At 48.4% G+C, this 22,039-nt stretch overlaps 1 protein-coding gene across 5 annotated transcripts in view; it reads left to right on the top strand.

Annotated features, from left to right (window-relative positions):
• CACNA1D (calcium voltage-gated channel subunit alpha1 D) overlaps positions 1 to 22,039 on the top strand; it is a 351,812-nt gene that overhangs the window by 262,760 nt on the left and 67,013 nt on the right. For 4 of the 5 annotated variants that reach the window (XM_069561588.1, XM_069561586.1, XM_069561589.1 and 1 more), the window contains 11 exons: positions 785 to 945; positions 1,881 to 2,106; positions 2,237 to 2,444; positions 5,669 to 5,789; positions 9,103 to 9,217; positions 9,683 to 9,752; positions 10,599 to 10,665; positions 11,528 to 11,675; positions 14,039 to 14,168; positions 17,357 to 17,416; positions 20,309 to 20,415. In XM_069561588.1, coding sequence (XP_069417689.1) covers positions 785 to 945; positions 1,881 to 2,106; positions 2,237 to 2,444; positions 5,669 to 5,789; positions 9,103 to 9,217; positions 9,683 to 9,752; positions 10,599 to 10,665; positions 11,528 to 11,675; positions 14,039 to 14,168; positions 17,357 to 17,416; positions 20,309 to 20,415 — 1,413 coding nt within the window. Of the gene's footprint in view, positions 1 to 784; positions 946 to 1,880; positions 2,107 to 2,236; positions 2,445 to 5,668; positions 5,790 to 9,102; positions 9,218 to 9,682; positions 9,753 to 10,580; positions 10,666 to 11,527; positions 11,676 to 14,038; positions 14,169 to 17,356; positions 17,417 to 20,308; positions 20,416 to 22,039 lie in introns of all 5 variants that reach the window. The other variant, XM_069561585.1, reaches the window with a different exon arrangement.

The raw sequence follows: 22,039 nt of genomic DNA, 5'->3' as shown, positions 1-22,039 counted from the left end.
TCACCAAACCGTCCTGTGGCAGGGAATATTTCCCGTAGGGAGACAGGCTGAGGTAGAGAATATTCTAATTACATACTGCAACTGGGAGTTGGTAGAGAACATGCTGCTTGTCTGTTTGGCTCAGTTCATTCTATTTGTATGGAAACATGATTCAATATTAGCTCTCCTCCTAAAGGTATATTTTGAGCATTGCTAGTTAGAAAGGGCACCTGATGACTCAGGAGTAAGACTCATGTCCTACTCAGCATTGATGACTCTCTCTGGCTCCAGAGCTACCTCCCAGATTTACGAAAGGACTGAAGGGTTCCCTAAAAGGAAAACTCAGGTTTTGGAGCCCTTGGCTACCTGATAAATTCCACATGATGATCGAGGTGCTGCAAGATATGTGGATGATAAGCTGGCGTCTCTGCACTGACAGCTCAGTCAGACCCGAGAGCCTCATGGTGGGCATGTGAAATGTGGATGTGTACAAGCTGGTGACTCTGAACATCTAGATTCCTGACCGGCTTGAGGACTGAGTATGACAAATTACGGGGTTATCTGAAGCCATAGGAAGGAAACTGATAGCACGATGAAGTCAATACTGTGCTTTTAAAAAGTCATATTTTAAAACCACCGTTATTTGTCTTAGGAGGTCTGGTCATTTCTGTGTCATTTGTTCTCCTCTGTCCTCCCTGCACCCTGACCCTGGTGGGGACCTCCAGAGTACAGTCATTCCTTAGCGATATTGATCAGGTGCTGGGTCTGTCTGTCATCCAGCGGGTAACGTTTGCTTCTCTTACAGCCGCCGCTGGCGCCGCTGGAACCGCTTCAGTCGCAGAAGGTGTAGGGCTGCCGTGAAGTCCGTCACGTTTTACTGGCTGGTCATTGTCCTGGTGTTTCTCAACACTTTAACCATTTCCTCCGAGCATTACAACCAGCCTGACTGGTTGACACAGATTCAAGGTATAAGCAAAAGCCATTCCCTTTTTGCTCCAAACAGGGCATCCCCAAGGCTGCCCAGCTGCAGTCTAGTCTTTTCAGATGGACGTGTGGTTGTCCAGGACCATTTCCAGTGAGCAGTGGAACCTGGGAGGTGGCAGAGCCAAGCACAGGCGCACCTGGCGAGAGTGTGCGGTCCGGGTTGTGTGATGTGTGATGCACCTTGGATCTAAGGACTCCAGAGCAGTTCATTGTCTGAACCCTGTGTGGGATCAGGGAATCTGGCAGCTGGGAGGAACCTCGTATCCCTCCTCCCTGTGCCCACTGGAAGCTTTATTTTCCACTGTAGTTTCCTTGGCAAGTGCTGGCTGTTTGCCCACCTCGAATGCCCCAGCAGGGTGGTGTGGGAGCTCACCCCATTCTGAGTTGGACAGTTTTGAGCCACTGTGAAGACCTACCTGATGTCAAGTCATATCTGTTTGTACTCAACTCTCCAGCCTGCTGGGTGGCATTTTTTGAAGTGACCTCGACAGGCAACTGCTTCTTAGATCTGGGGGCAGTAAGCAAGACCAGACAGATTTCTTGTGTGACTGAAACAAATAAAAATAATACGATGGTCTAAGTGCAGACTTGTAGGCTTTCAGGCCTTGAAAGCCACCGAGATTATGTGGTAAGCTGCCCTTCTCCATTGTACAGTCAGTGAAAGTGAACCCCAGAGAAACGAAGGAACTTCTGTAGGGGGTACACGTCTGGGTGGTAGCAGAAGCAGGACTGGAGCCTGGAAGACACGTGAACCACGGGTGTTCCTGCCACATTTCTGTAGACAGGGCAAGAGCAAAACGATGGCTGAGAGCTTGGGGCCCTTCTGGCAGCAGCTGGTGGGAGGGGAGGTGGGGTGCCAGGGGTCAGAGATGCTCCCACGCTGAGATCCCATGGACACGTGCTCCTTGTGTTTCCAGATATTGCTAACAAAGTCCTCTTGGCTCTGTTCACCTGTGAGATGCTGGTCAAAATGTACAGCTTGGGTCTCCAGGCGTACTTTGTCTCTCTTTTCAATCGGTTTGATTGCTTCGTGGTGTGCGGCGGAATTACCGAGACAATCCTGGTGGAACTGGAAATCATGTCTCCCCTGGGCATCTCTGTGTTCCGCTGTGTGCGGCTCTTGAGAATTTTCAAAGTGACCAGGTGAGGATGCACGTGCTCACTGCAGGGGTTTCCCGACCATGGGTGGTGGTCAGCCCCAACCCCACTTGGGGGGACCATCTGCTCCACCCCAGGCGGTGCTCTAGGCTTACTCCCTCGTCTTGACTTGCAGGCACTGGACCTCCCTGAGCAACTTGGTGGCATCCTTGTTAAACTCCATGAAGTCCATCGCTTCGCTGCTGCTTCTGCTTTTTCTCTTCATCATCATCTTCTCCTTGCTGGGGATGCAGCTGTTTGGCGGCAAGTTTAATTTTGATGAAACGCAGACCAAGCGGAGCACCTTTGATAATTTCCCGCAAGCCCTTCTCACAGTGTTCCAGGTGAGTGCCCCGCCCTCCTATCCCTGGGTGGCGCCTTAGGAGACACCTTCTCCTCTGACCACGACTCAACAAGGCAAAATGATTCCATCATCACCGTATCAGCAACCTCTGTTCTAATAACACTCTGATTAATTTTGTGCCGTATATGTCATTTATCTTGCATCAAAGTCCAGAGGGATGTGCTGTGATCTCATGTTTTTGTGAGACCACTGGATGTCTTCCTAAGTTGCTTCAGTTGTGTCTGACTCTGTGCGACCCCACAGACAGCAGCCCACCAGGCTCCCCCGTCCCTGGGATTCTCCAGGCAAGAACACTGGAGTGGGTTGCCATTTCCTTTTCCAGTGCATGAAAGTGAAAAGTGAAAGTGAAGTCGCTCAGTCGTGTCCAACTCTCAGCTACCCCATAGACTGCAGCCCACCAGGCTCCTCCGTCCATGGGATTTTCCAGGCAAGAGTGCTGGAGTGGGGTGCCAGTGCCTTCTCCACTGGATGTCTTATGAAATAATAAACCCCACGTTTGTGTTTGACTGTATGAGGTTTCTGGGGTTTCATACGGTCTGAAATCCTCTTCTTGTACTTTGCTCATTCTTGATGGCAGGCAAGTTTTATAATCCTGGTTATAATGGATTTAGGCATAGGTGTGACTTCTAAAGCCCTGACACTGTGGCGTATGGTCAGAAATCAGGGTGACTAAACAGTTGTGACAACTGCTGTCCCTTTGTCATCCCCTGTCGTGTGATGGAATGGGGACACACATGTGAGGATGTCTGCTGGTGGGGCCCTGGCTGGCATCAGGCCGAGAAGGGAGCCACTGGGTTAGGGCTTCACAGATGGCCCTGCCCTCAGCGGCCCAGCCTTTCCACCCCACCTGGCTCTCACCTGAGGTGTTCCAAGCCCCCTCCTTGTGTATTGTGGCCTTCCTTGAACAGAGCCTGGCAGGTAAATTTTAAAAACCCATCTGCCTTGTTGCTTTTCACATGTCATGCCATCGAGTCTTGCAGGCAGGGTGGGGCAGCCTGGCGGAGGCCTGACCTCCCATGGTGGCTCTTCTATTGCTCAGCACTGTGACTTTGTTTTTTTTTTCCTTTGTTTTTTATTTTTTTCTTTGTTTTTTATTTTTTTATTTTTTTCTTTTATTTTACTTTATAATACTGTATTGGTTTTGCCAAAGTCACTGTTTTCTGAAAGATGAGAGCCTAGAAGGAATGATCTCTAAGGTTCTTTCCTACTTGGACATTTTGAAGTGAATGGAATTGCTGTCACTGCTACAGGCCTGGCCTATAGCAACACAGTGTAATATAGCTCAGTATTGTTTATCCTTGGCTGTGCTGTGTCTTCGTTGCTGTGCTTGGATTCTCTCTAGTTGGGGCGAGCAGGGGCTGATGTTCATTGCAGTGCTTGGGCTTCTCACTGCAGGGTCCTCTCTCTTTGCAGAACCCAGGCTCTAGGCTTTGGGGCCTCTGTAGTTGCAGCACATGGGCTCAGCAGTTGTGGTGCATGGGCTTAGTTGCTGCATTGCATGCAGAATCTTCCCAGACCAGGGATGGAACCTGTGTCCCCTGCATTGGCAGGAGGATTATTAACCACAGGACTACCAGGGAAGTCCCCTAACTCAGCTTTTTGAATTAAACTTAATTTTTGGCCACTGATGAGTCATTCATTTTGTTTTGTTTTGTTTTTTTGATGCTTCCAGATAAACCTGCGTGATGCTGGTGGTTTTTGTAGTACATGTGTAGGGCACAGAATTTAAATGTTAGAAAAGCATGTAGAGTAGCAAGTCTGTCTCCAACCCAGCCACCAATTTCCCCTTGTGGGTGGCAACTACCATTAAGCAGATTTTTCTGTATTCTCCCAGTTTGTTTGCTTAGACGTAAATAAATTTACCTGTCTACCTACGATCAGATGAATTCACACAGATGGTAGCTCATTCTACATGCTTTTTAAAATCTTTCTTCTTTAGCACCTTAAGTGTCCTTAAGAACCTTTCTTATTGGTCCATAAAAAGGTGCCTCTTCCTTTTCAATGCTGCCTCCATTTATTTTTTATTGAAGGATAAGTGCTTTACAATATTACTATATGGTTTCTGCCATACATGAGCATGACTCAGCCACAGGTAGACATATGTCCGCTCCCTCCTGAACCTCCCTCCTCACCCTACCCCGCTACGTTGTCACAGAACACTGGTTGAGCCCCCTGTGTCTGTCCATTTTGTGGTGTGGGTGTGCCATAATTCATAGAACTGCGGCTCAATGAGTATTCTGCTGTGTCTTGGCTGAGTGGGTAGCCTTGAATGCACATCGTGAGGCTCGTGTGTGATATTAGATCTGTAGTATAAACCCCCTCAAATGGAATTGCTGGCTTAAAGGGGGTGTGTCCATTTTCAACTTTGACACTCTTGCATAAGTCTTCTCCTTAAGGCTGTGGTAGTTGATCCTCCAGTGATGGGGGTGGATTCTGTCTGTCACCTCACTCTCTTTCAGCATAGTGAGTACACAAACATTTTGATCACTGCCTGTCTGGTAGTTGAAAGTGTTCTCTCAACTAGTAGTCTCAACTAGTTGTAGTTTTAATTGATACTACTCTTGTCAGGAGTGAGGTTGAATATCTTTTCATGTGACCAGGAGCCATTTATAGTTCCTTCTCTATAAATTGCTTTACCTTTTCCAGTCATTTGGCAAATTTCTGTTTGGTAGTGAATCACATCATAGATACGATTTTCCTTTTCCACAGTTGATAAAGCATGAGGAATGCTAGGCAGCTGTTAAAAAGAATGAAGTGACCCTGTGACAGAGAGGGTCTCCAGAATACATCGAGTGGGAGAATAAAAAGCAAATTGCAGGAAATTCAAATAGTATGATACCCTCTATTTCTAATAAATAAATAAGATACCAACTGCCTCTGGCTGTGTATATATGTGTTTAAATGCACAGACAGACAGAGGTCCTGGAGAGACACACCAGCAGGGGCTGAATGGGCTGGGGTGCAGTCAAAGAGTACACATGTCTTATGTGAAATGTTATCTTATTTTCACCAGAATAATTAACTCATGTATTTGTGTGATTGAGTGTAATGTTTTGAAGACTATGGGTTGACGGATGCATTTGTTCTGTGCAAACTGGATTGTTGCAAGGCAGCTGACACCAGCCCCAGGCAGCCCCAGGAGCTGGGGAGAATCGCGGGAACTGGGAGTCCACCTGCCCGCTGATCCCAGCTTTGGCTTCTTAGATCCTGACAGGCGAAGACTGGAATGCTGTGATGTACGACGGCATCATGGCGTATGGGGGCCCGTCATCTTCTGGAATGATCGTCTGCATCTACTTCATCATCCTCTTCATCTGCGGTAACTGTATCCTTCTGGACGACCGGGGCCACCTTGTTGTCACCATATGCTGTCCTCCTCTCCAAGGTTCCCCAGGGTGGGGGCAGTGGTGACCAGCGTGATGGGAAAGTGAGCATCCTCACCTCACTCCCGTGTGTCCTCCACTGTTGCTGGGAGAGCAGAGGAGCGGCAGAGTCTCCACCAGGCCTTGAGGAATGAGAGCAGCCACGGGGGCAGCCTGAGGTGGCACATGGGCTGCACCAGGGTCACCCACTGAGCGTGACGTATTAATAGGAAAACACATTTAATTTCATACATACGAAGACCCCATAGGTGTAGGACCTAAGAAGTAACCAAAGCAGGCTGTTCATATACATTTCATATATATTTCCAGAGCATATATCAGTTATTTCTGAAGGTTTGACAAAACAGAGGAGTGTTTGCTTGGGGTAGGAAGGTAACGGAGAAGTCACAGCTTTGTCTGTAAGACTTCTCAGCCTCAGATCCCCAATGGCCAGCACTGCCCCCAGCTTGGGGAGGATGCCTCTCAGGGAGCTGGTTTCCTGCTTTCTGGGGAACAGATGTGGCTCAGAATGTTCTTCTTGTACCAGCTGTTACTCAAATAACTTTAAAGTCATCAACATGCCATCTTGGCTCGTTTTGGGGTGGCCCACTCCAAGCCCGTTAAAAGATTAGGGGCACATCTCTGACTTCCTAAGACCCTTCAGAATGGATGGGGACATATCTTCAGGGGATTGGTCTGAGCTGCCCTGACCCTCGTTTTGCTCTGCTGATCTGTCCGTCTTTGGCGATCACGTGTCCCTTGGCCAGCTGCTCTGCCCTGCTTTCTCTGACTTGTTTTCTTCCTCTTTCCAGCCAGAGTCACTCGAACCCTAGGTTTCTGAGAATTCAGACCTCCCTTTACGTCGCGTGGCCCCTTCTTGACCCTGTAGCCTTGGGTTGTGTCTGCTTTCTCTCTGTGCCCTCACTGCCCTGGCACAAGACCTGGCATGTGGAGCTCCTTGATTAATGCTTAGTGAGAGAACAGTTTGGACCGAAGTATGAATACTGCCCCTTGGTCGTCACTTTTGTATTTTAAAGAATCCTAATTTAGAATCTTCTTCTAAGAAGTCTGTTGCGCTGTTTTCCTCTTCATTTTCTCTGGCTGGTTAGTGAACCTTCTGCAGGGTGGAAACCCAAGTGCAAGCCTGTGAGAACAATGCTTTGTACTGTGGAGTATTCTGTGGAAGCCCCTCTCCCAGCACACACAAATCCTGCTGCAGGGAGCTGCACTGCCCACCCCCGCCCCCAGGGGAGCTCTCCCACCAGTTTCTCTCCATGCTCCTCTCATCACTTGCAGCTCCTGCTGGAGTTTGGGGTGCAGTTCTCCATCTTGCCAACTAGTAATAGGCGATAAGCTTCCCGAGTCTGCAGTCTCTTTTTTATTCACGTCTTTGTGGTTTACACCACAAGATCATGCACAGTTGGCTCTTGGTCAGTGTTTGTTAAATGAATGATCAGTATTTTCTTTTTCTGTTCTCGTGATTAATTCTCTAGGCCACAGCCATATACTGGTTCCAGTCTGCAGAGAAGTATTCTCTAGCCACCTTCCCTCCAGTTAGATGTTGTAGTTTCTTTATAGTGTGCGTATCACTCTCTGCAGTCCTTAAACGGTGTATGGTCTGTCTCCCCCAGCTAGAACAGATGCTACTTGGAAGCCAGGTCTCCAATCTGCCCTGTTTCCTCTCATGTCCCCAGCACCCATAACTCTAAAACCAGCATGTCAGAGTTGCTTGGCAGGTCTTGTCAGATGAATTCCATGGCACGCCAGTGTTTAGGAGGGTCTGGTGGGTAACACACCTAAATAAATCTATTGGGTATTCATTCTTGGAAACCATCTGTTATAATCTTGTAAGACTTTCCTGTGGTTTGTTACTCTGGGTTTACTTTCTACTACTGAAAGAATCTGGTGTCATCGTAAGACTAGAGACACAGTATTTCTCCATTGCAGTCATTAGTAGGAATTCTCAGTGCAGTTATTCCCAGCACTGATCATTTTCTGAGCCATGATTATCCCACGTTCATCAGAGGAGAGCTTGTGTTGCCAAATCATCGGCCAGCCCAAAACAAACTGCTTCCCCAGGCTCGTTGCAGCTCTGTTTAAAAAGTAATCCTAGTGTATCAGAGGTGTTTTGACAGTCTTAATAGAATCTACTCACATTTCTACCCTCTTTTTAAAGACCTGAATAGGTTAGTCAAGCATGACATCTCCTGAAGCTCGCTCATTATCAGTGCCTTGTTAAGTTATATTTGTTGACATGTTCAGCAACCCACATGAGAGTTCAGATTGTGCTGGGCGTGTGGGACCGTGGCGTGCCTCTCCCGTCTCGGGCCCTGGGCTCCGGTTGTCTTGCGTGCAGATGGCCTTGCATCAGCCAGAGGGAAGCATCAGTGAGAGAAGGGAGTCACGTTGACCTGTTTGTTGCCCTCTGATCCCTATGCTTCTCCAAAATGTACTTAACTGCTGGCAAGTAAGAAACAGGCATCTTCAGAGGATGTTTTTGTTTTGTTTTGTTTTGTTTTCAGTCGTTCAAGGAAACTACGGAAACAACATTATAGTAAAAGCCGAAAAGCTAGTAATTTGTCCAATTCCCTAACTTTCTACTATTTGAAAAAAATAAAAATCAACCACAAGAGTCAAAGATACAGTCACTGTGTGACAGTGCACAAGGACAGGCCAGCACGTCTGGCAATAAGTTAGATGTGCTCTGGTCAGTCAGTGTGGAGTGAATGAATGAGGTATTTGCAGACTTGGAAGGTCATTTCAAATGAGAAAGGCCCAGACTGCCTTGTGCGGTCATCATTTGAATAAGGTGTAGCCTTTCTTGGGGACTTATTTTGGAGAGCACACCCCAGATAGATAGGTTGTGGGTGTGCATGTTTTAAAAGAAAGAAAACACAGTGCATAAAGTGAAATGCAAAGAGCATAAAAACATTACATTTATGTTACAGGTGGTCTTATGCAGTGTGTTTCATACCCATAGATACCTAGATGTATAGACACCACACGTAACACACACACGAAGGGAAATATTGGCACTTGTAGGTTTTCATGGGTTTTAGTGAATCTTAATTTTACTTCTGGCTAGCTTATCTTCTACAGGTTCTGGTTCTTTCTGAAAAATGGGGCTCCAGTCTCCTGGCTTTACCAAGTGAATATAGCACTAGGGGACAGTCAACCTGTTACCAGCCTCTCGAGCACAGGGGTGTGATACTGCCATTGTTGACCCTGTATAGCTGCGTTTAGAACCATGCTTCATCCTTAACATTCTCAAATTAGATATTCTACTGAATGTCTTCTTGGCCATCGCTGTAGACAATTTGGCTGATGCTGAAAGTTTGAATACTGCTCAGAAGGAGGAAGCTGAAGAAAAGGAAAGGAAAAAGATTGCCAGGTAACCGCCTTTCCCCTGGGGAGATTTGCTGAATGAAGGGTTTGACCCAGGGAGCCAGTCTTAGGTGTGACCTATTGGGGCTCCCATGCTGCTGCTTTGTGGGGATGGCGGCTGGCTAAGAAGCTGATAAAAAAAGATGGACTCTTGGGCAGGCCCTTGGCTCTCATTCCCTTGAAGCTGAAAGCAGGAGTCACGTCCCCATGCTTAATGAACCTCTGCAGTTAATTCTGGCATTATAAAATAAATGATGCGTCCAATGCTGATTAGCCCTTGAATGAGAATTTTAATAAGATGATCTGTGTTATGAATCCAGTGCACTGAGATGAACTGAGTGTGGGTTGTGCTATATTCTTGCTGTTAAGGTTGTTCCCAATTAAATAGGCCACTGTTGATTCAAAATCCTGATGAGCTGCTTTTATACAAAACAGGATGGTTACTTGGTTCCTTCTGTTCTCTTCTCTGTAGAAAAGAAAGTCTGGAAAATAAAAAGAACAACAAACCAGAAGTGAACCAGATAGCCAACAGTGACAACAAGGTATATGTTTCATTTTCCGCTTTGTTTCCAAATAATTCTGTTGATCTCACCATAAATGTATCACCTTTATACCGTGACAGTGTTGTGTGTGCTATTTTAGAGTGAAAGCGTGGCACGCCATCACAGAGGCTGGCTTTCCAGGAGGGTCTGCGTGAAGTGGGGCACTTAACTGGTTGTTAGCAGTATTTCAAACAGAGAGCTGCTGTGATACATATTTAACTGGTCTGACACCTCATTTTTTCTTGATTGGAATGATGTGGTCACACCTGACCAGTGTCCCTATCTTCTCGGTGGGGATTAAAATCAAAGATTGCTAATAGATGTCTGTCCCTGGGGGCGGGGTTGTCTCAGGATCAGAGGGTTTGGGCACTCAGGGCCCTACTGTGAACACTCAGGCACGTGTCAGCTGTGGATTTTTCCTGAATTTGTTGATTTATTCACTGAGTCAGTAAGTCCTTTCTCAGTGGCGACGGTGTGTCAGATACCAGGGATCAGGAATGACCAAGAGCAGTGAGATCCGCGCTCACGTAGGGCTCTCAGTCTGGCCAGGAGGCAGGAATTGTGAGGTGGTTCTCACGTAGCGTGTGCGTCAGTGCTGGGTGGTGCTGGCTGGCCATGGCTGGGGAGGGGTGATGCCAGTTTGCAACTCGTCTGCCCTCAGACTTTCTCTCTGAAGCAGGGGCATCATCTGGGGGTACCTGCTCTCCTGACACACTCACACAGCACCCACTTTGGAGATCACACCCCTACCCCGTGCTGAATGGCAGGGTTAGGTCTTTAACTGCCCTTCTCGAGTCCAGTTAAGTCAGAGTCTCCCTTCCTCCCAAGACCTCTCTGTCCTCCCAGGTTACCATCGACGACTACAGAGAAGAGGACGAGGACAAGGACCCCTACCCACCCTGCGATGTGCCAGGTATGCAGCGGACACCAGAGATGGGCTCTCAGCTCATGAGTGATGGCTTTGCCCTCACACTGATCAGTGCTTGGGTCTGTGGCCAGCCCAGCTGGGCACATGCAGGACTGCCAAGGCCAGGGGTTCGGTCCCCTTGTGGGCTGGTTAACTCTGGTTTTTCTCGGGCGGCTTAGGGAACCCAGACACCAGGTGGTGGGGAGAGAACATGGATGTGGAGCAGGGCACATGCAGCCTGCACTGGGCATCTCTCTAGGATGCAGCCAGTGGCCAGCACTCACAGGACACTTTCACCTTTACTGGCGACTTGACGGGCTACTGGAGGGAGGTCCTGTGGAGTCAGGGAGCCTGGGAGACTGCCAGTGTGTGACTTGAAGCCCTGCACAGTTTATCAGGCTGAAGCTGAGTGTGGAGGTTGCTGGGGAAGCAGCCAGGTGCTGGGGGGCTGGCACCTTCACCTAGTGCTCAGATCTTAAACTGCTGGGGGCCTCATTCCCACAAAGGCACACACTCACCAGATGAGAACGCTTCTCAGCCCCAACCCACGCACTGTCAGTTCATGTTTGGAAGGTTTTGATTAATGTAGCCCACCAGGATCCTGTGTCCATGGAATTTTCCAGGAAGGAATAGTGGAGTGTGTTGTCATTCCGTCCTCCAGGGGATTCTTCCCAATCCGGGGATTGAACATGGGTCTCCTGCGTTGCAGACAGATTCTTTACTGTCTGAGCCACCTGGGAAGCCCTGTGTAAGCGGATACACATTGTTAAAGTTTAAGCCACATTTTCATGCAAAATTGAAAATGAGCATTCAAACCCAAATGCAATCCTTATTTCATGCCTATAAAAAAAAAGTATCTCCTTTAAAGTAGGTGAAGAGGAAGAGGAGGAGGAAGAGGATGAACCCGAGGTTCCTGCTGGCCCCCGTCCTCGCAGAATCTCTGAGTTGAACATGAAAGAGAAAATCGCCCCCATCCCGGAAGGGAGCGCTTTCTTCATTCTCAGCAAGACCAACCCGTAAATATCCCCTTTCTAGTCACTTGACTGCCCCATCTCCCCCAGGATCCTGCACAGTGCTTGAGAGTGGCTGGGGGCGGGCAGTGCAAGGGAAGATGGTTCACAGCCCCTTTCTGTGCTTGAGCGTTGAGGCACCCCGTTCCCCCTGACCTGTCCTGTTCAAGCCTTGCCTTTGCCCTCTTTTCATCTCTTCCTGGCCTTTCTGTGCCTGGATAGGGGTGTGGAGGGGGGGCGGTGACCAGGTCTTGGGAGAAGTGCTGTTCCAGACCCCTCTCCCATACACCCTCGTGCTGGGACAGCAGTGGTGCAGTCCTGCAGCTCTGGTATTCTGTGGATTGTCACCTGTGAAGCGTTTTCCACCCAAAGGACCCTTTCTTCGTAAGGAAGTCTTTTGCTAAGATGCTGTGGGAGATGAGGGTTTTGACCAACTTCCAGAACATCTTTACTCAGAGGCCCAGTGTAGCTGATTACTTTTCCCTATTGAGCTTGATAGTAATATACCAGTATTGCTCAGTGATATAAGTGGTAGCTATTCAGTTCAGCTCCATGATAGCCTGCTTAAAATAGCATTTCTCCTGTTAAAATGATCCAGTGCTTGCCAGGAACCTGGTAATTACTCACAAGTACTGTAAGAGGGAGATGTGTATTTACTAGCTGGTTTCTAGGTTTTAAATCATCTGGGACAGAGTGAAATGCCAGGAGGAATAGATGGCTCCTGGAAAGGTTGCTGGAATTGCAGAAGCAGTTCTGGGCTGTCAGAGGAGAAATCCGTAAATTGTCAAGCCCCAGGGAGACACAGGGAGAAGCAAGGCGGGTACAGTTCTTACGGAGTTGAAGATTAGATAGTAATCTATTTTTGTTTTTTATGGGCCATTAAAAAAAATCTTTTTTAAATTTGTTGCAATATTGCTTCTGTCTTAAGTTTTGACTTTTTGGCCTTGAGGCATGTGGGTTCTTACCTCCCTGACCAGGAATCAAACCTGCACCCCCTGCACTGGGAGGCGTAGTCTTAATCACTGGACCTCCAGGGAAGTCCCTGGATGGTAGTTTTTATAGCTCATCGTTGTTGAGAGTTTGCATATCTCTTTTAAAAAGTTATTCAGCCTCCTCACTGATCCCTCACTGTGTCTGCTTATATGGGAGGAATGAATTCCATTTGCCCCCAAAGCTTTAAGCACTTCTTGCCCTCACCGCACTGTCAGGCTTTCCCCAGCTGCTGACAGCTTGCCGGCCCTCCAGGGACCACAGTAAGGCATTCAGCAGCCCCAGGGGGAAAAAATGAAACAAGACATCACCTTCATATAAAGTTGACTTCTGGTTTTTAAAGTGGAAAAAACTTTTCAAGGAAAACCTGCATGTATTCTATAGACAAAAAAACCCAACAGTGAAGTTCTGAAGTCAAATACTGAAGTTAACGGAAGTCAGGCACTGACTACACTAAGTCCCTGGGATGTTGTCAGGGGCATCGGGAGACGCTCTGACGGCCTGTGGTGCTGTTGTGAGAGTCAGGGCTGGGGTGCTGGGCACGTGCTGCCCTCCTTGTTTCATGGGACTGGAGGAGCCTGAGATGGCTCTACCACACTGGGTGCAGGAAGACCCTTGTGAGATTCTTATATGGTGATATGACTTCCACTTGACTTTCTCAGAAGCACTTGTTGTGGATCAGCTGCCCCCAGAATAGCACTTCTGACAGGATGTCCACACAGCAGGAGAGTGCACCCCGTCTCGCTCCCCGAGGTCAGGTCAGGATGCAGCCAGCCTGACTGCTGGGGTCACGCCTGTTCTGTGTGAGTGGCTGTGATGAACTCTGACCTCGGTCTCTGTTCCGAGGCAGGAAAAGGGAGCTGCTGGGCTTCATGTTACAGTGGAGAAGTGTCACCATCAGACGATTGGAAATGTGCCCTGGTCCCCTACTAGCTGAGTCACCTTTTTGGGGACTTGGGGGTGGCAATACCATGGGCCTTCTGGGAGTTTAGCTCCCTGACCAGGGATCAAACCCTGGCCTTTGGCAGTGAGAACGCAGAGTCCTAACCACTGGACTGCTAGGGACTTCCCATAGCTGGGTCACCTAAAGAAAGTTCTTTCACAAGCTGAAACCTCAGTTTCTTCACCTTTAGAAGGGCGGTGTTCCCGCTTTTCAGGATGCAGTGAATGGTCTGTGGGGCTTGTCCACACAGAACCCTCAGGGTGTCGGGGAAAGAATGGTCCGGTGGTTCCAGTTTGCTGGGTGGGGGCTTGGGTGGCACAGGGACAGCGGTCCTCTGCCTGGTCCATCACCGCAGAGTGGCCCCAGCATGCTGAGAGCACTGGCCGGTGGGCTCGGGCCCTTCCAGGGTTCATCCATGCGGTGGCTCTTCCTGCAGGATCCGCGTGGGCTGCCACAAGCTCATCAACCACCACATCTTCACCAACCTCATCCTTGTCTTCATCATGCTGAGCAGCGCCGCCCTCGCCGCTGAGGACCCCATCCGCAGCCACTCCTTCCGGAACACTGTAAGCCCCCTGCGAGGGTGGCAGGGTGGGGCCCCTACTCAGTCAGCACTGGACTCGCAGGCAGAGGCTGGTGTCCAGGCAGGGCCTGCAGGGGCCGCGAGGGTCAAAGCTCATGTGGGCCCCTCATTCCCCTGAGAGCATTTTATGCTGCAGATTTGTCAGTGCCAGAGAGATTTTTTTTATGGGCACAAACCTTTATTGAATCATATATTTTATACCTCATTTCAGAGACTCTGCAGTAACAGTGTATTTGGGAGCCCTACATCTCTGCATCGCTGCCAGCATTTTGATTCCTCTTTTCCCCTCCCCGGTCAAATTCATGTGCACACCTGTTTTGAGGTTTCCTGCTGGTAGCAGCATCCAGCAGAGAGAAAATCGAAACCTGGTATCACATGCCCAGGGGTCTCTTATTTGGGGTTGGCAGGAAGACTTATCTTATATGGACTCACATTCACACAGCTACTGTTACTGATGAGAAATACAAGTCAGGGAGATGACAGATGGGGACCTGAGGCATTCAGTGGAGAAGAATGACGTCGAGGTTAGTTTGGGGCAGGAGGTGGCTTTACAAAGAGAATAGAGGGTTTCATCTTCTATTATTAATCAGTTTTCAAAGTTCAGGGCTGACTCCCTTGCCTAGCATCTGTGTTGGGCAGAGACTGGTACCTAAGTCAGTTCCTGCCTGAGCAGTTCAGCCTCAGCAGGTCAGCCGTCAGCACTGAGAACAATCCAGAGGCAAGACAGCTTCACAAGAAGGTAGCCTGTCGACTGCCAGGTCTCAATGCTGTAGCACAATTTCAGCTGATCTCCCAGAAAGCTGCCCGGGGAGGCAGGCCCACAAGTGTGCGAGGCTGTCAGGGGTTGCTGCCTTGCCCTTGTGGTACCTCTTTCTGTACAAGAGATTTTTGAGATTTGTGGATTTAGACAAGTCACCAGATCAATGCCCCATGATTTCAGTTGTGACAACTAAGCCCCGTGCTATCTTTCCATTTCCCGTGCTTTTGGTTTGAAGCCTGGCAAACCCAATCTATGAGACTGATGAGATAATGGGCATCCTGATATGAAGATGAAAAGATCTTCCCTTCAAAGCATGGTTGGGTGATGTAAAGATGGAGCCCTGAGCCTGTCTCAACCTGTACCCAGGGGTTACAGCTTTTGTTAAGATTCCTGAGGTCTCTATCTAAATGGTCAGATGGAATAAAGCACAGCAGGGTGTCATCAGTTCCATCATAAAGATGAGACACAGGGGAAAAGCTGTTTCGGGAAAAAGTACCATTGTGTGACGGACTGGGTCACAAATGGTCCTAGAGCACAGATTGACCAAGAGTTTGTTTACCTGCAGGTGCGGGCCTCATGTTCTAAGTTTTACTGTAATTAACTTCCCCGTGGGTTTATTTCCCTGCTGCTTTTTCCAAGAAATGTTACTGTTCTTTTAAAATAGATGTTCACATGAATGTATGTCTTGCTTTTAAAAATATTGCACTGTTTTTATTTGACTGTGGTCAGAACAGTTAGCATGAGATTTTCCTTAAATTCTTAAGGATACGAGACATATCCTTAGCTCTGAGTACCATGTTGGATAGCAGACCTCCAGAGCTTACTCACCTTACGTGGGGAACTTTATGCCCATGTCCACCTGCCCCAGCCCTAACAACCACCCTTCTGCTTTCTGTCTGTGAGTTTGACTGCCTCAGATACATCATATAACTGAGATCTAGCAGCAGGTTTTTTTTTAACCTTAGCTGAGTTATTAGTGAAAAAGAAAAAGTAGGCAGGGTGAGCAGAGAACAACCTGAGGCCTTGGCCCTCGGTACCAGGCCGGGTCGTTGGCTTGCCAGCAGCTGTGTGTTTCTTGGCTCCCCACCCGCTTTCAACACACAGAGAGACCTGCTGCGACCTTGGAGGGGATAACGGTGAGGGACAGGGCTCCTTGTGGGCGGCTTCCGTGGTGTCCTGCGAAAGACCTTTAATTGGCTGGCCAGAAACACAGTTACACAAGAAGTGTTCCAGCAAAATTTATAAATCTCCAAATGGAAGCCGTTTGGAAAATGAATAATGCTGTCTGAAGAGAGAACTTTGGGAAGGACAGCGGGCCTTTGAAGCAGAGGTTCTCATCTTAGTCTCATAGCAGTGAGGACTCCCTTGGGGTGGGTCCCACATGCACACAGAAGGGCCCAGGGCTCTCGACCAGCACCTCAAAGGCCTGGCCTCATGCCAGCGATGCCGAGACTGGCCGCCTGGCCTGAGCAGCTGCCTCTGTTCTCAGATCCGCATCTGGGAAATGAACAGAGTTGCCCTGGGTGGGCTCCATGGGTTACCTTCCAGCGCTGGTCTCTTTGGTTCCCCCAAACCATACAGCCCAGTTGTCATGAAGATAGGTAGCCAAGGTGCCCAGTTCCACTGGAGGGTGCCAGCTGCCCTGTTCATGGCTGAGGACTTCCTGTGAGCATCCTTAGTTGAGGCCTGCTGCTGTCTGCCTCCCCTCCCTCCTGCCCCCACAGATCTGTGGAGAAGCAGGGATACAGGACTGCAGCGGCTAGAAAGGTGGTATTTTGGGGAGTGCTGATAAAATGGGCCCAGCAAGAAGAAAACCTGCCTTGAGAGAGAGAGTGCAGTGTTAGACACAGAGCAGCGGGTGGGCGGAAGAGGATCAGTGAAACTCTTCCTTGCAGATTTATCCAAGCCTGGCATGTCAGTGGAGGAAGGTGTTGGCTCCCTGACTGAATGGGTGGGAATTAGAGGGGACACACGACCTACTTTGATACCACTTATACCATTGTTTACATTTTCCCTCCAATTTGAAGCTCAGCAGGAGGGCACCGTATTTCATTCTACCAAAAGGGCAGTTAAGGATCTAAAATGTGTGTGAGACTAATTAATCTGACACCACAAGTATCTTATCAGCATCGTGCGCCGATGAACAAAGGTTATTAATAGAACACTTTCCTAAGTGAGCCTCTGCTGCCCAGAACACAGGGCTGGGAGGGGAGTCAGCAGGAGCGGTCACAGGAGGTAAGTGGGCCCAGAGCTCTTTGATGGACCGAGTGGGGCCCTTGGAGCATCTCTGCACTTCCCTCCAGGGTGACAGGCTCCTCCCGGGATGACGGGTCTCTGAGTGCATGTGGGTGTGTGGCTGTTGGGAGTTGTCCGGATGCCATTTTCTCATCTCCACGTGTTGTGCCTTGCAGATACTGGGTTACTTTGACTATGCTTTCACAGCCATCTTTACTGTTGAAATCCTGTTGAAGGTAACAGCTTTTTCATGGATCCTTGCATACACTAACGCAGCAGTAGCAATAACGCTGGCAATTCTTTGTTTACCTTCCAGATGCTAGGTTATGCAGATTATGTCTTCACTGGTACTTTTGCATTTGAGATCATTTTAAAGGTAACAGGTATCACAGGAGTGTGTTTCAGGGGCCTGCTCCTGTGTGTGACACACGGCCAAGACACGTGACGTGCTTTTGGCTATTTTCAGTTTTTGTCCTCTGTGATCAACCTCCACTTTTTTTTTTAAACCAAAGGATTTTTTTCCTGTAACCATTCAACCTTTTGTTGCTGTATCTTCAAAAAACCTTTGAATGCATGTGGGAGCTACTTTGGCTTCCTAATAGTGATTGGGAATTATATTTTGCTCCTTTTTTTAATATCCTCTGAAATTTGTCAACTGACAACAGATCCAGTGCTGTGTGTGAACTTTCTTCCACCCTTCTTGACCTCAGAGTCAGAGGAAACGCCTTCCTCGTACAGAGGAAACGTCTCTCTTGTTTCTTTGACTGCATTATGTTTTCAATGCCTGGAAATAGTAACACACTATTTTCTTGCAACAAGATTTGCAAGATAACATGGGTCTCTCTGTGTTAAGATATATCTGTTTTAATGGATGGGCTTACATTTACACAAACAAAAAGAGCACCCTCTGGACAGGGTGCCCAGAATGTACTGCCCATGCATGAGCTGCCAGTTGCCATTGCTGCATGTGGTTTGCGTCCTGGTTTTGAAGGCCACCTTGGGTGAGCCCATCCTCCATTTCTTTGGACTCGAAAGTCTGGAGACCCTATGTCTGACGCAGGATGCAGCATGCTTGGGGCTGGTGCATGGGGATGACCCAGAAAGATGTTATGGGGAGGGAGGTGGGAGGGGGATTCATGTTTGGGAATGCATGTAAGAATTAAAGATTTTAAAATTTAAAAAATAAAAAACTAAAAATAAAATAAAATAAAATTAAAAAAAATAAATAAATAAAATAAAATAAAAATATAAAAAAAAAAAAAAGAAAAGAAAAGAAAGTCTGGAGACCCACAGCGGACATCCTAGAACCCCAGACTTGCCCAGGGGCATGCATCCTTGAAGTCCTGGGACAGTGTGGCTTGCAGCATCTCCTGGTGGGGAGACCCTCAGGGAAATGGGGACTTGTAACCACAAGTTTCTTTAAACCATGTTAGGGTTTTTTTTGTGTCCATCTCAGGACAAAAAAAAAAGTATTTTCATGTAGCCTACTGTGGAACTTGGGCTCTTTACAAAATCTTCTGTAAAATAAAACCTCAGTTAACATTCCAGGCAATAGAGTATTTAGTTACTTTCTGTCCTTCTCTCTCTCTTTTTTTTTTTTTTGGCTAATGAAAATATTAGCACAATACTGACCAACCAACCTCTTTTTAAACCTTTGTTAAAAATCTTAGATGTTTGAGTTCATTTTCCTGCCATCAGGTCACTAAATGTGGTTGAATGTGGTCCGAAGTGAGATGCTGCCTGGATCGGTGAGCAGATTCTACCACCGTCTCCATGGTGACAGGCATCACAGCAGAAGGCACAGGGTGTGGGGTGCAATAGTGCCCACCTGGCCTGTGCTCCATCCCAGGTTTTCTTTTTTGGTAATTTGCCGTCTCCTCAGACTGAATTTGGAAATGTCATCCTTACCCTGTTAGCCTGGTTAATTGAGGTTTTATTTTCCTTTCCACATTTTTAAGTTGTTCAATGAAGTGTAGGTACCCTTGGGCTTCAGGGCAAAGAGATACAGGTTTATTTAAAAGAAAAAAAAAACCCACAATTACTTCTTTTCACTTTCTGTGTATTTGCCTCAGTGACTTAAATCTTCCAAATCAATCCTCATTTTGAAGAAATCTTAGAGAGTGGAAAATAAGCTAAAACAAGAGGGATTCCGAAAATGGAGAATCTCTGAGAAGCAGCTGACATTGAAAGGATGGTTCCTGATAGCCTGGGGAAAGTTTGAAAGGCTGTTTGGTTACTGGGTTACATTTGAAGTGGGCTTTTTGTTGTAGTTTGTGGGTCAAAGAGGATTGATTATTGGCAGTAACATGTGGTCTAGTATGATTAACTCCCAGCTCTTCCTCTCCTGTACTTATCTGAAAACTCCCCCATCTTTTTAAAAAAATAAGCAGTAACTCATGTGTTTTTCAGTTTTTTCTCTGGGGCATTTCCTCACTAAGCTCATTATTTAGGAAGCTCAGTGGGCGCCTGCAGTGTGGGCTCCGGGCACTTGGGGCATGGCTTAGAGAGCCGGTGAGGTACGCGTGGCAGCTTCTGAGCCCCACTTGGCATGTGCCAGAGTGGCTGGACTTACAGGAGCCCTTGGAAAAGGACAGATCACTTGGGACTGTTAAGAGCAGTATGGGGCCTGGGGAAATGAAGCCAGTTTCTTTGTCAACAGTGTGTGTGAGGCCAGGGCTCAGACACTTCTAGCCCCACTGAGAAGCCTGAGTTGGAGCAACATGGGCTGTGCTGGCATCTCAGAGGGGCTGGAACCAGAGTTTTATGGGGAAGCCAGGTTGTCTGGGCAGCGATTGCATCCTGAGAAGCCTGGTCACATGGACCACCCCTGAGGCACAGCCTATGGACGTGCCAATGATATAATCATATTTGAAATTTGTCATCGCCATAATGAAGTCCCAATTGGTGTGTTCTTTTAAAATGTATTGGGAATCAACCGCCCTTTTTTCATTTTTGAACAAAGCATTTAGTTACTCTGCCCTGTTGCTTTGTGTTTCTGGCTTCCTAACCCACACTTGTTCATAAAGTCATACTTTGCTCAAGATTTTGTAAAGAGCCCAGGTTTCTTTTCCCCTGGAGAGAAAAACAAAGAGAAAGAAACACTAAATCACTTATGATTCTTCTCACAGATGATGACCTTTGGCGCTTTCCTCCACAAAGGCGCTTTCTGCAGGAACTACTTCAACTTACTGGATATGCTGGTCGTTGGGGTGTCGTTGGTGTCATTTGGGATCCAGTAAGTATTCTGTGTGTGTGTGTGTGTGTGTGTGTGTGTGTGTGTGTACACAGGGCTGTTGGGCAGGCAGGTCTATGTGAGGGGCTTCCCTGGTGACTCAGATGGTAAAGAATCTGCCTGCAATACAGGAGACCCGGTTTAAGTCCCTAGGTCAGGAAGATCCCCTGGAGAAGGGAATGGCAACCCACTCCAGTATTCTTGCCTGGAGAATTCCATGGACAGAGGATCCTGGAGGGCTCCAGTCCGTGGGGTGGCACAGAGTCAGACACAACTGAGTGACTAACACTTTTATAAAGCCTAGGCATCCCATTAAAGGTGGCGTTCAGTTAACTGGAAAGCTTAATTTGTGCCCATACCAGAAAGCATTGTGACAACGCGTGCTTCCTTGTGCTTCTGTTTTTCTGTTTATGCCATTTGCTGGGCTGTGCTCACTATTCTCTGATTTTTTTGTTTTGTTTTCAAAAGAGGGTGAAGGAAGTCTGAACTAGGAGGGAGGGCAGCTGGGCTCTAGCTTGGGTTCTCCATGGGTCCTTCAGGTCCTGGGGGGGCCTCCTTTTCTGAGATCTTCATTCCACTTCTGAACAGGAAGGATAGTACGAGGTGGCCTCTTTAGCCCTTCCAGCTCGAGGATCAAAGGCTTCTTTCCTCTCCAGGATAAATCAGTTGCTGTTACCCTTTTCTTCCAGTCTCTAAAATTTTTATCTGGGAAGGGCAAAGCTGCAAGTTAGAGCCTCAGGGCCTTTCCATGGCGTTGAGTGATTTCTAGTGGGGAATAGCCTCAGCTTGCCGAACCTGGGGGCATCGGGTAGAGGCTCCAGTTGGAGCGTCTATGAGTGGCCTTGCTTTCCTGCAGACTTCGAAGCACTTCTGCTTGGGTGCTGACCACCAGTTCCTCTGTAGAAGAGCCCTGTGTGCACATGGCCTCTGAACTAAAGGTGTATAAGAGGTCCTGTCCCCATCAGAAGATGAGGACCCCTGCCGAAGCTGCCGTGTGCTAACCCTCTCCCCCACCTCCCTTCTGTGCCCAGTATGGGGAGCCGTATAGCCGTAGCCTAGACAGACATTCTCACGAGTATGTTTGCAGCTCCTGGGGGCTCCCGGCTGTGCCTGGCTCTCCGCCCCCACCCACTGCCTGCTGAGAGCTTGTGCTGCGGCCACACTCAGCCACCTGCCATTCTCCACCAGCCGCAGCCTCCCTTCTAGGGCCTGCGTAGGTGCTGCCCCCCTTGGCTGGAGCCCCTTCCCCGTTTGTCTAGGTAACCCCGTCACTCCTAGGTACTCACCTGGCTATCTCCTCCAGGGCGCCTTCCCAGAGCGCCACCAAGGCGTGCTCCCCCGCTGCCTTCCCTCTGTTGTCACTCCTGCGCATTGGCTTGCAGTTGCCCATCTCTCCCACCCAGCAGCAGCCTCCTCAAAGGCCAGGGAAGCCCAGCATCAGAGCCGCACAGCAGGGCCTCCGAACTTAGAAAACCAAACCAGCACAACCCGGCTAGGTCACACCTCCAGTAGACATCAGGTGGGAAGAACCAGGCGCACCCAGAGTCGCATCTCTGCTGCATCAGCTGGGTGACTCTCAGGGCTCCGTGAGTTCTGATCCAGGACTGTGGTGGAGTATGGACGGGAA

This window comes from Ovis canadensis, chromosome 19 (genome assembly GCF_042477335.2).
Source record: "Ovis canadensis isolate MfBH-ARS-UI-01 breed Bighorn chromosome 19, ARS-UI_OviCan_v2, whole genome shotgun sequence".
Classification (NCBI taxonomy): domain Eukaryota; kingdom Metazoa; phylum Chordata; class Mammalia; order Artiodactyla; family Bovidae; genus Ovis; species Ovis canadensis.
This window is presented reverse-complemented; position numbering and strand designations above follow the sequence as displayed.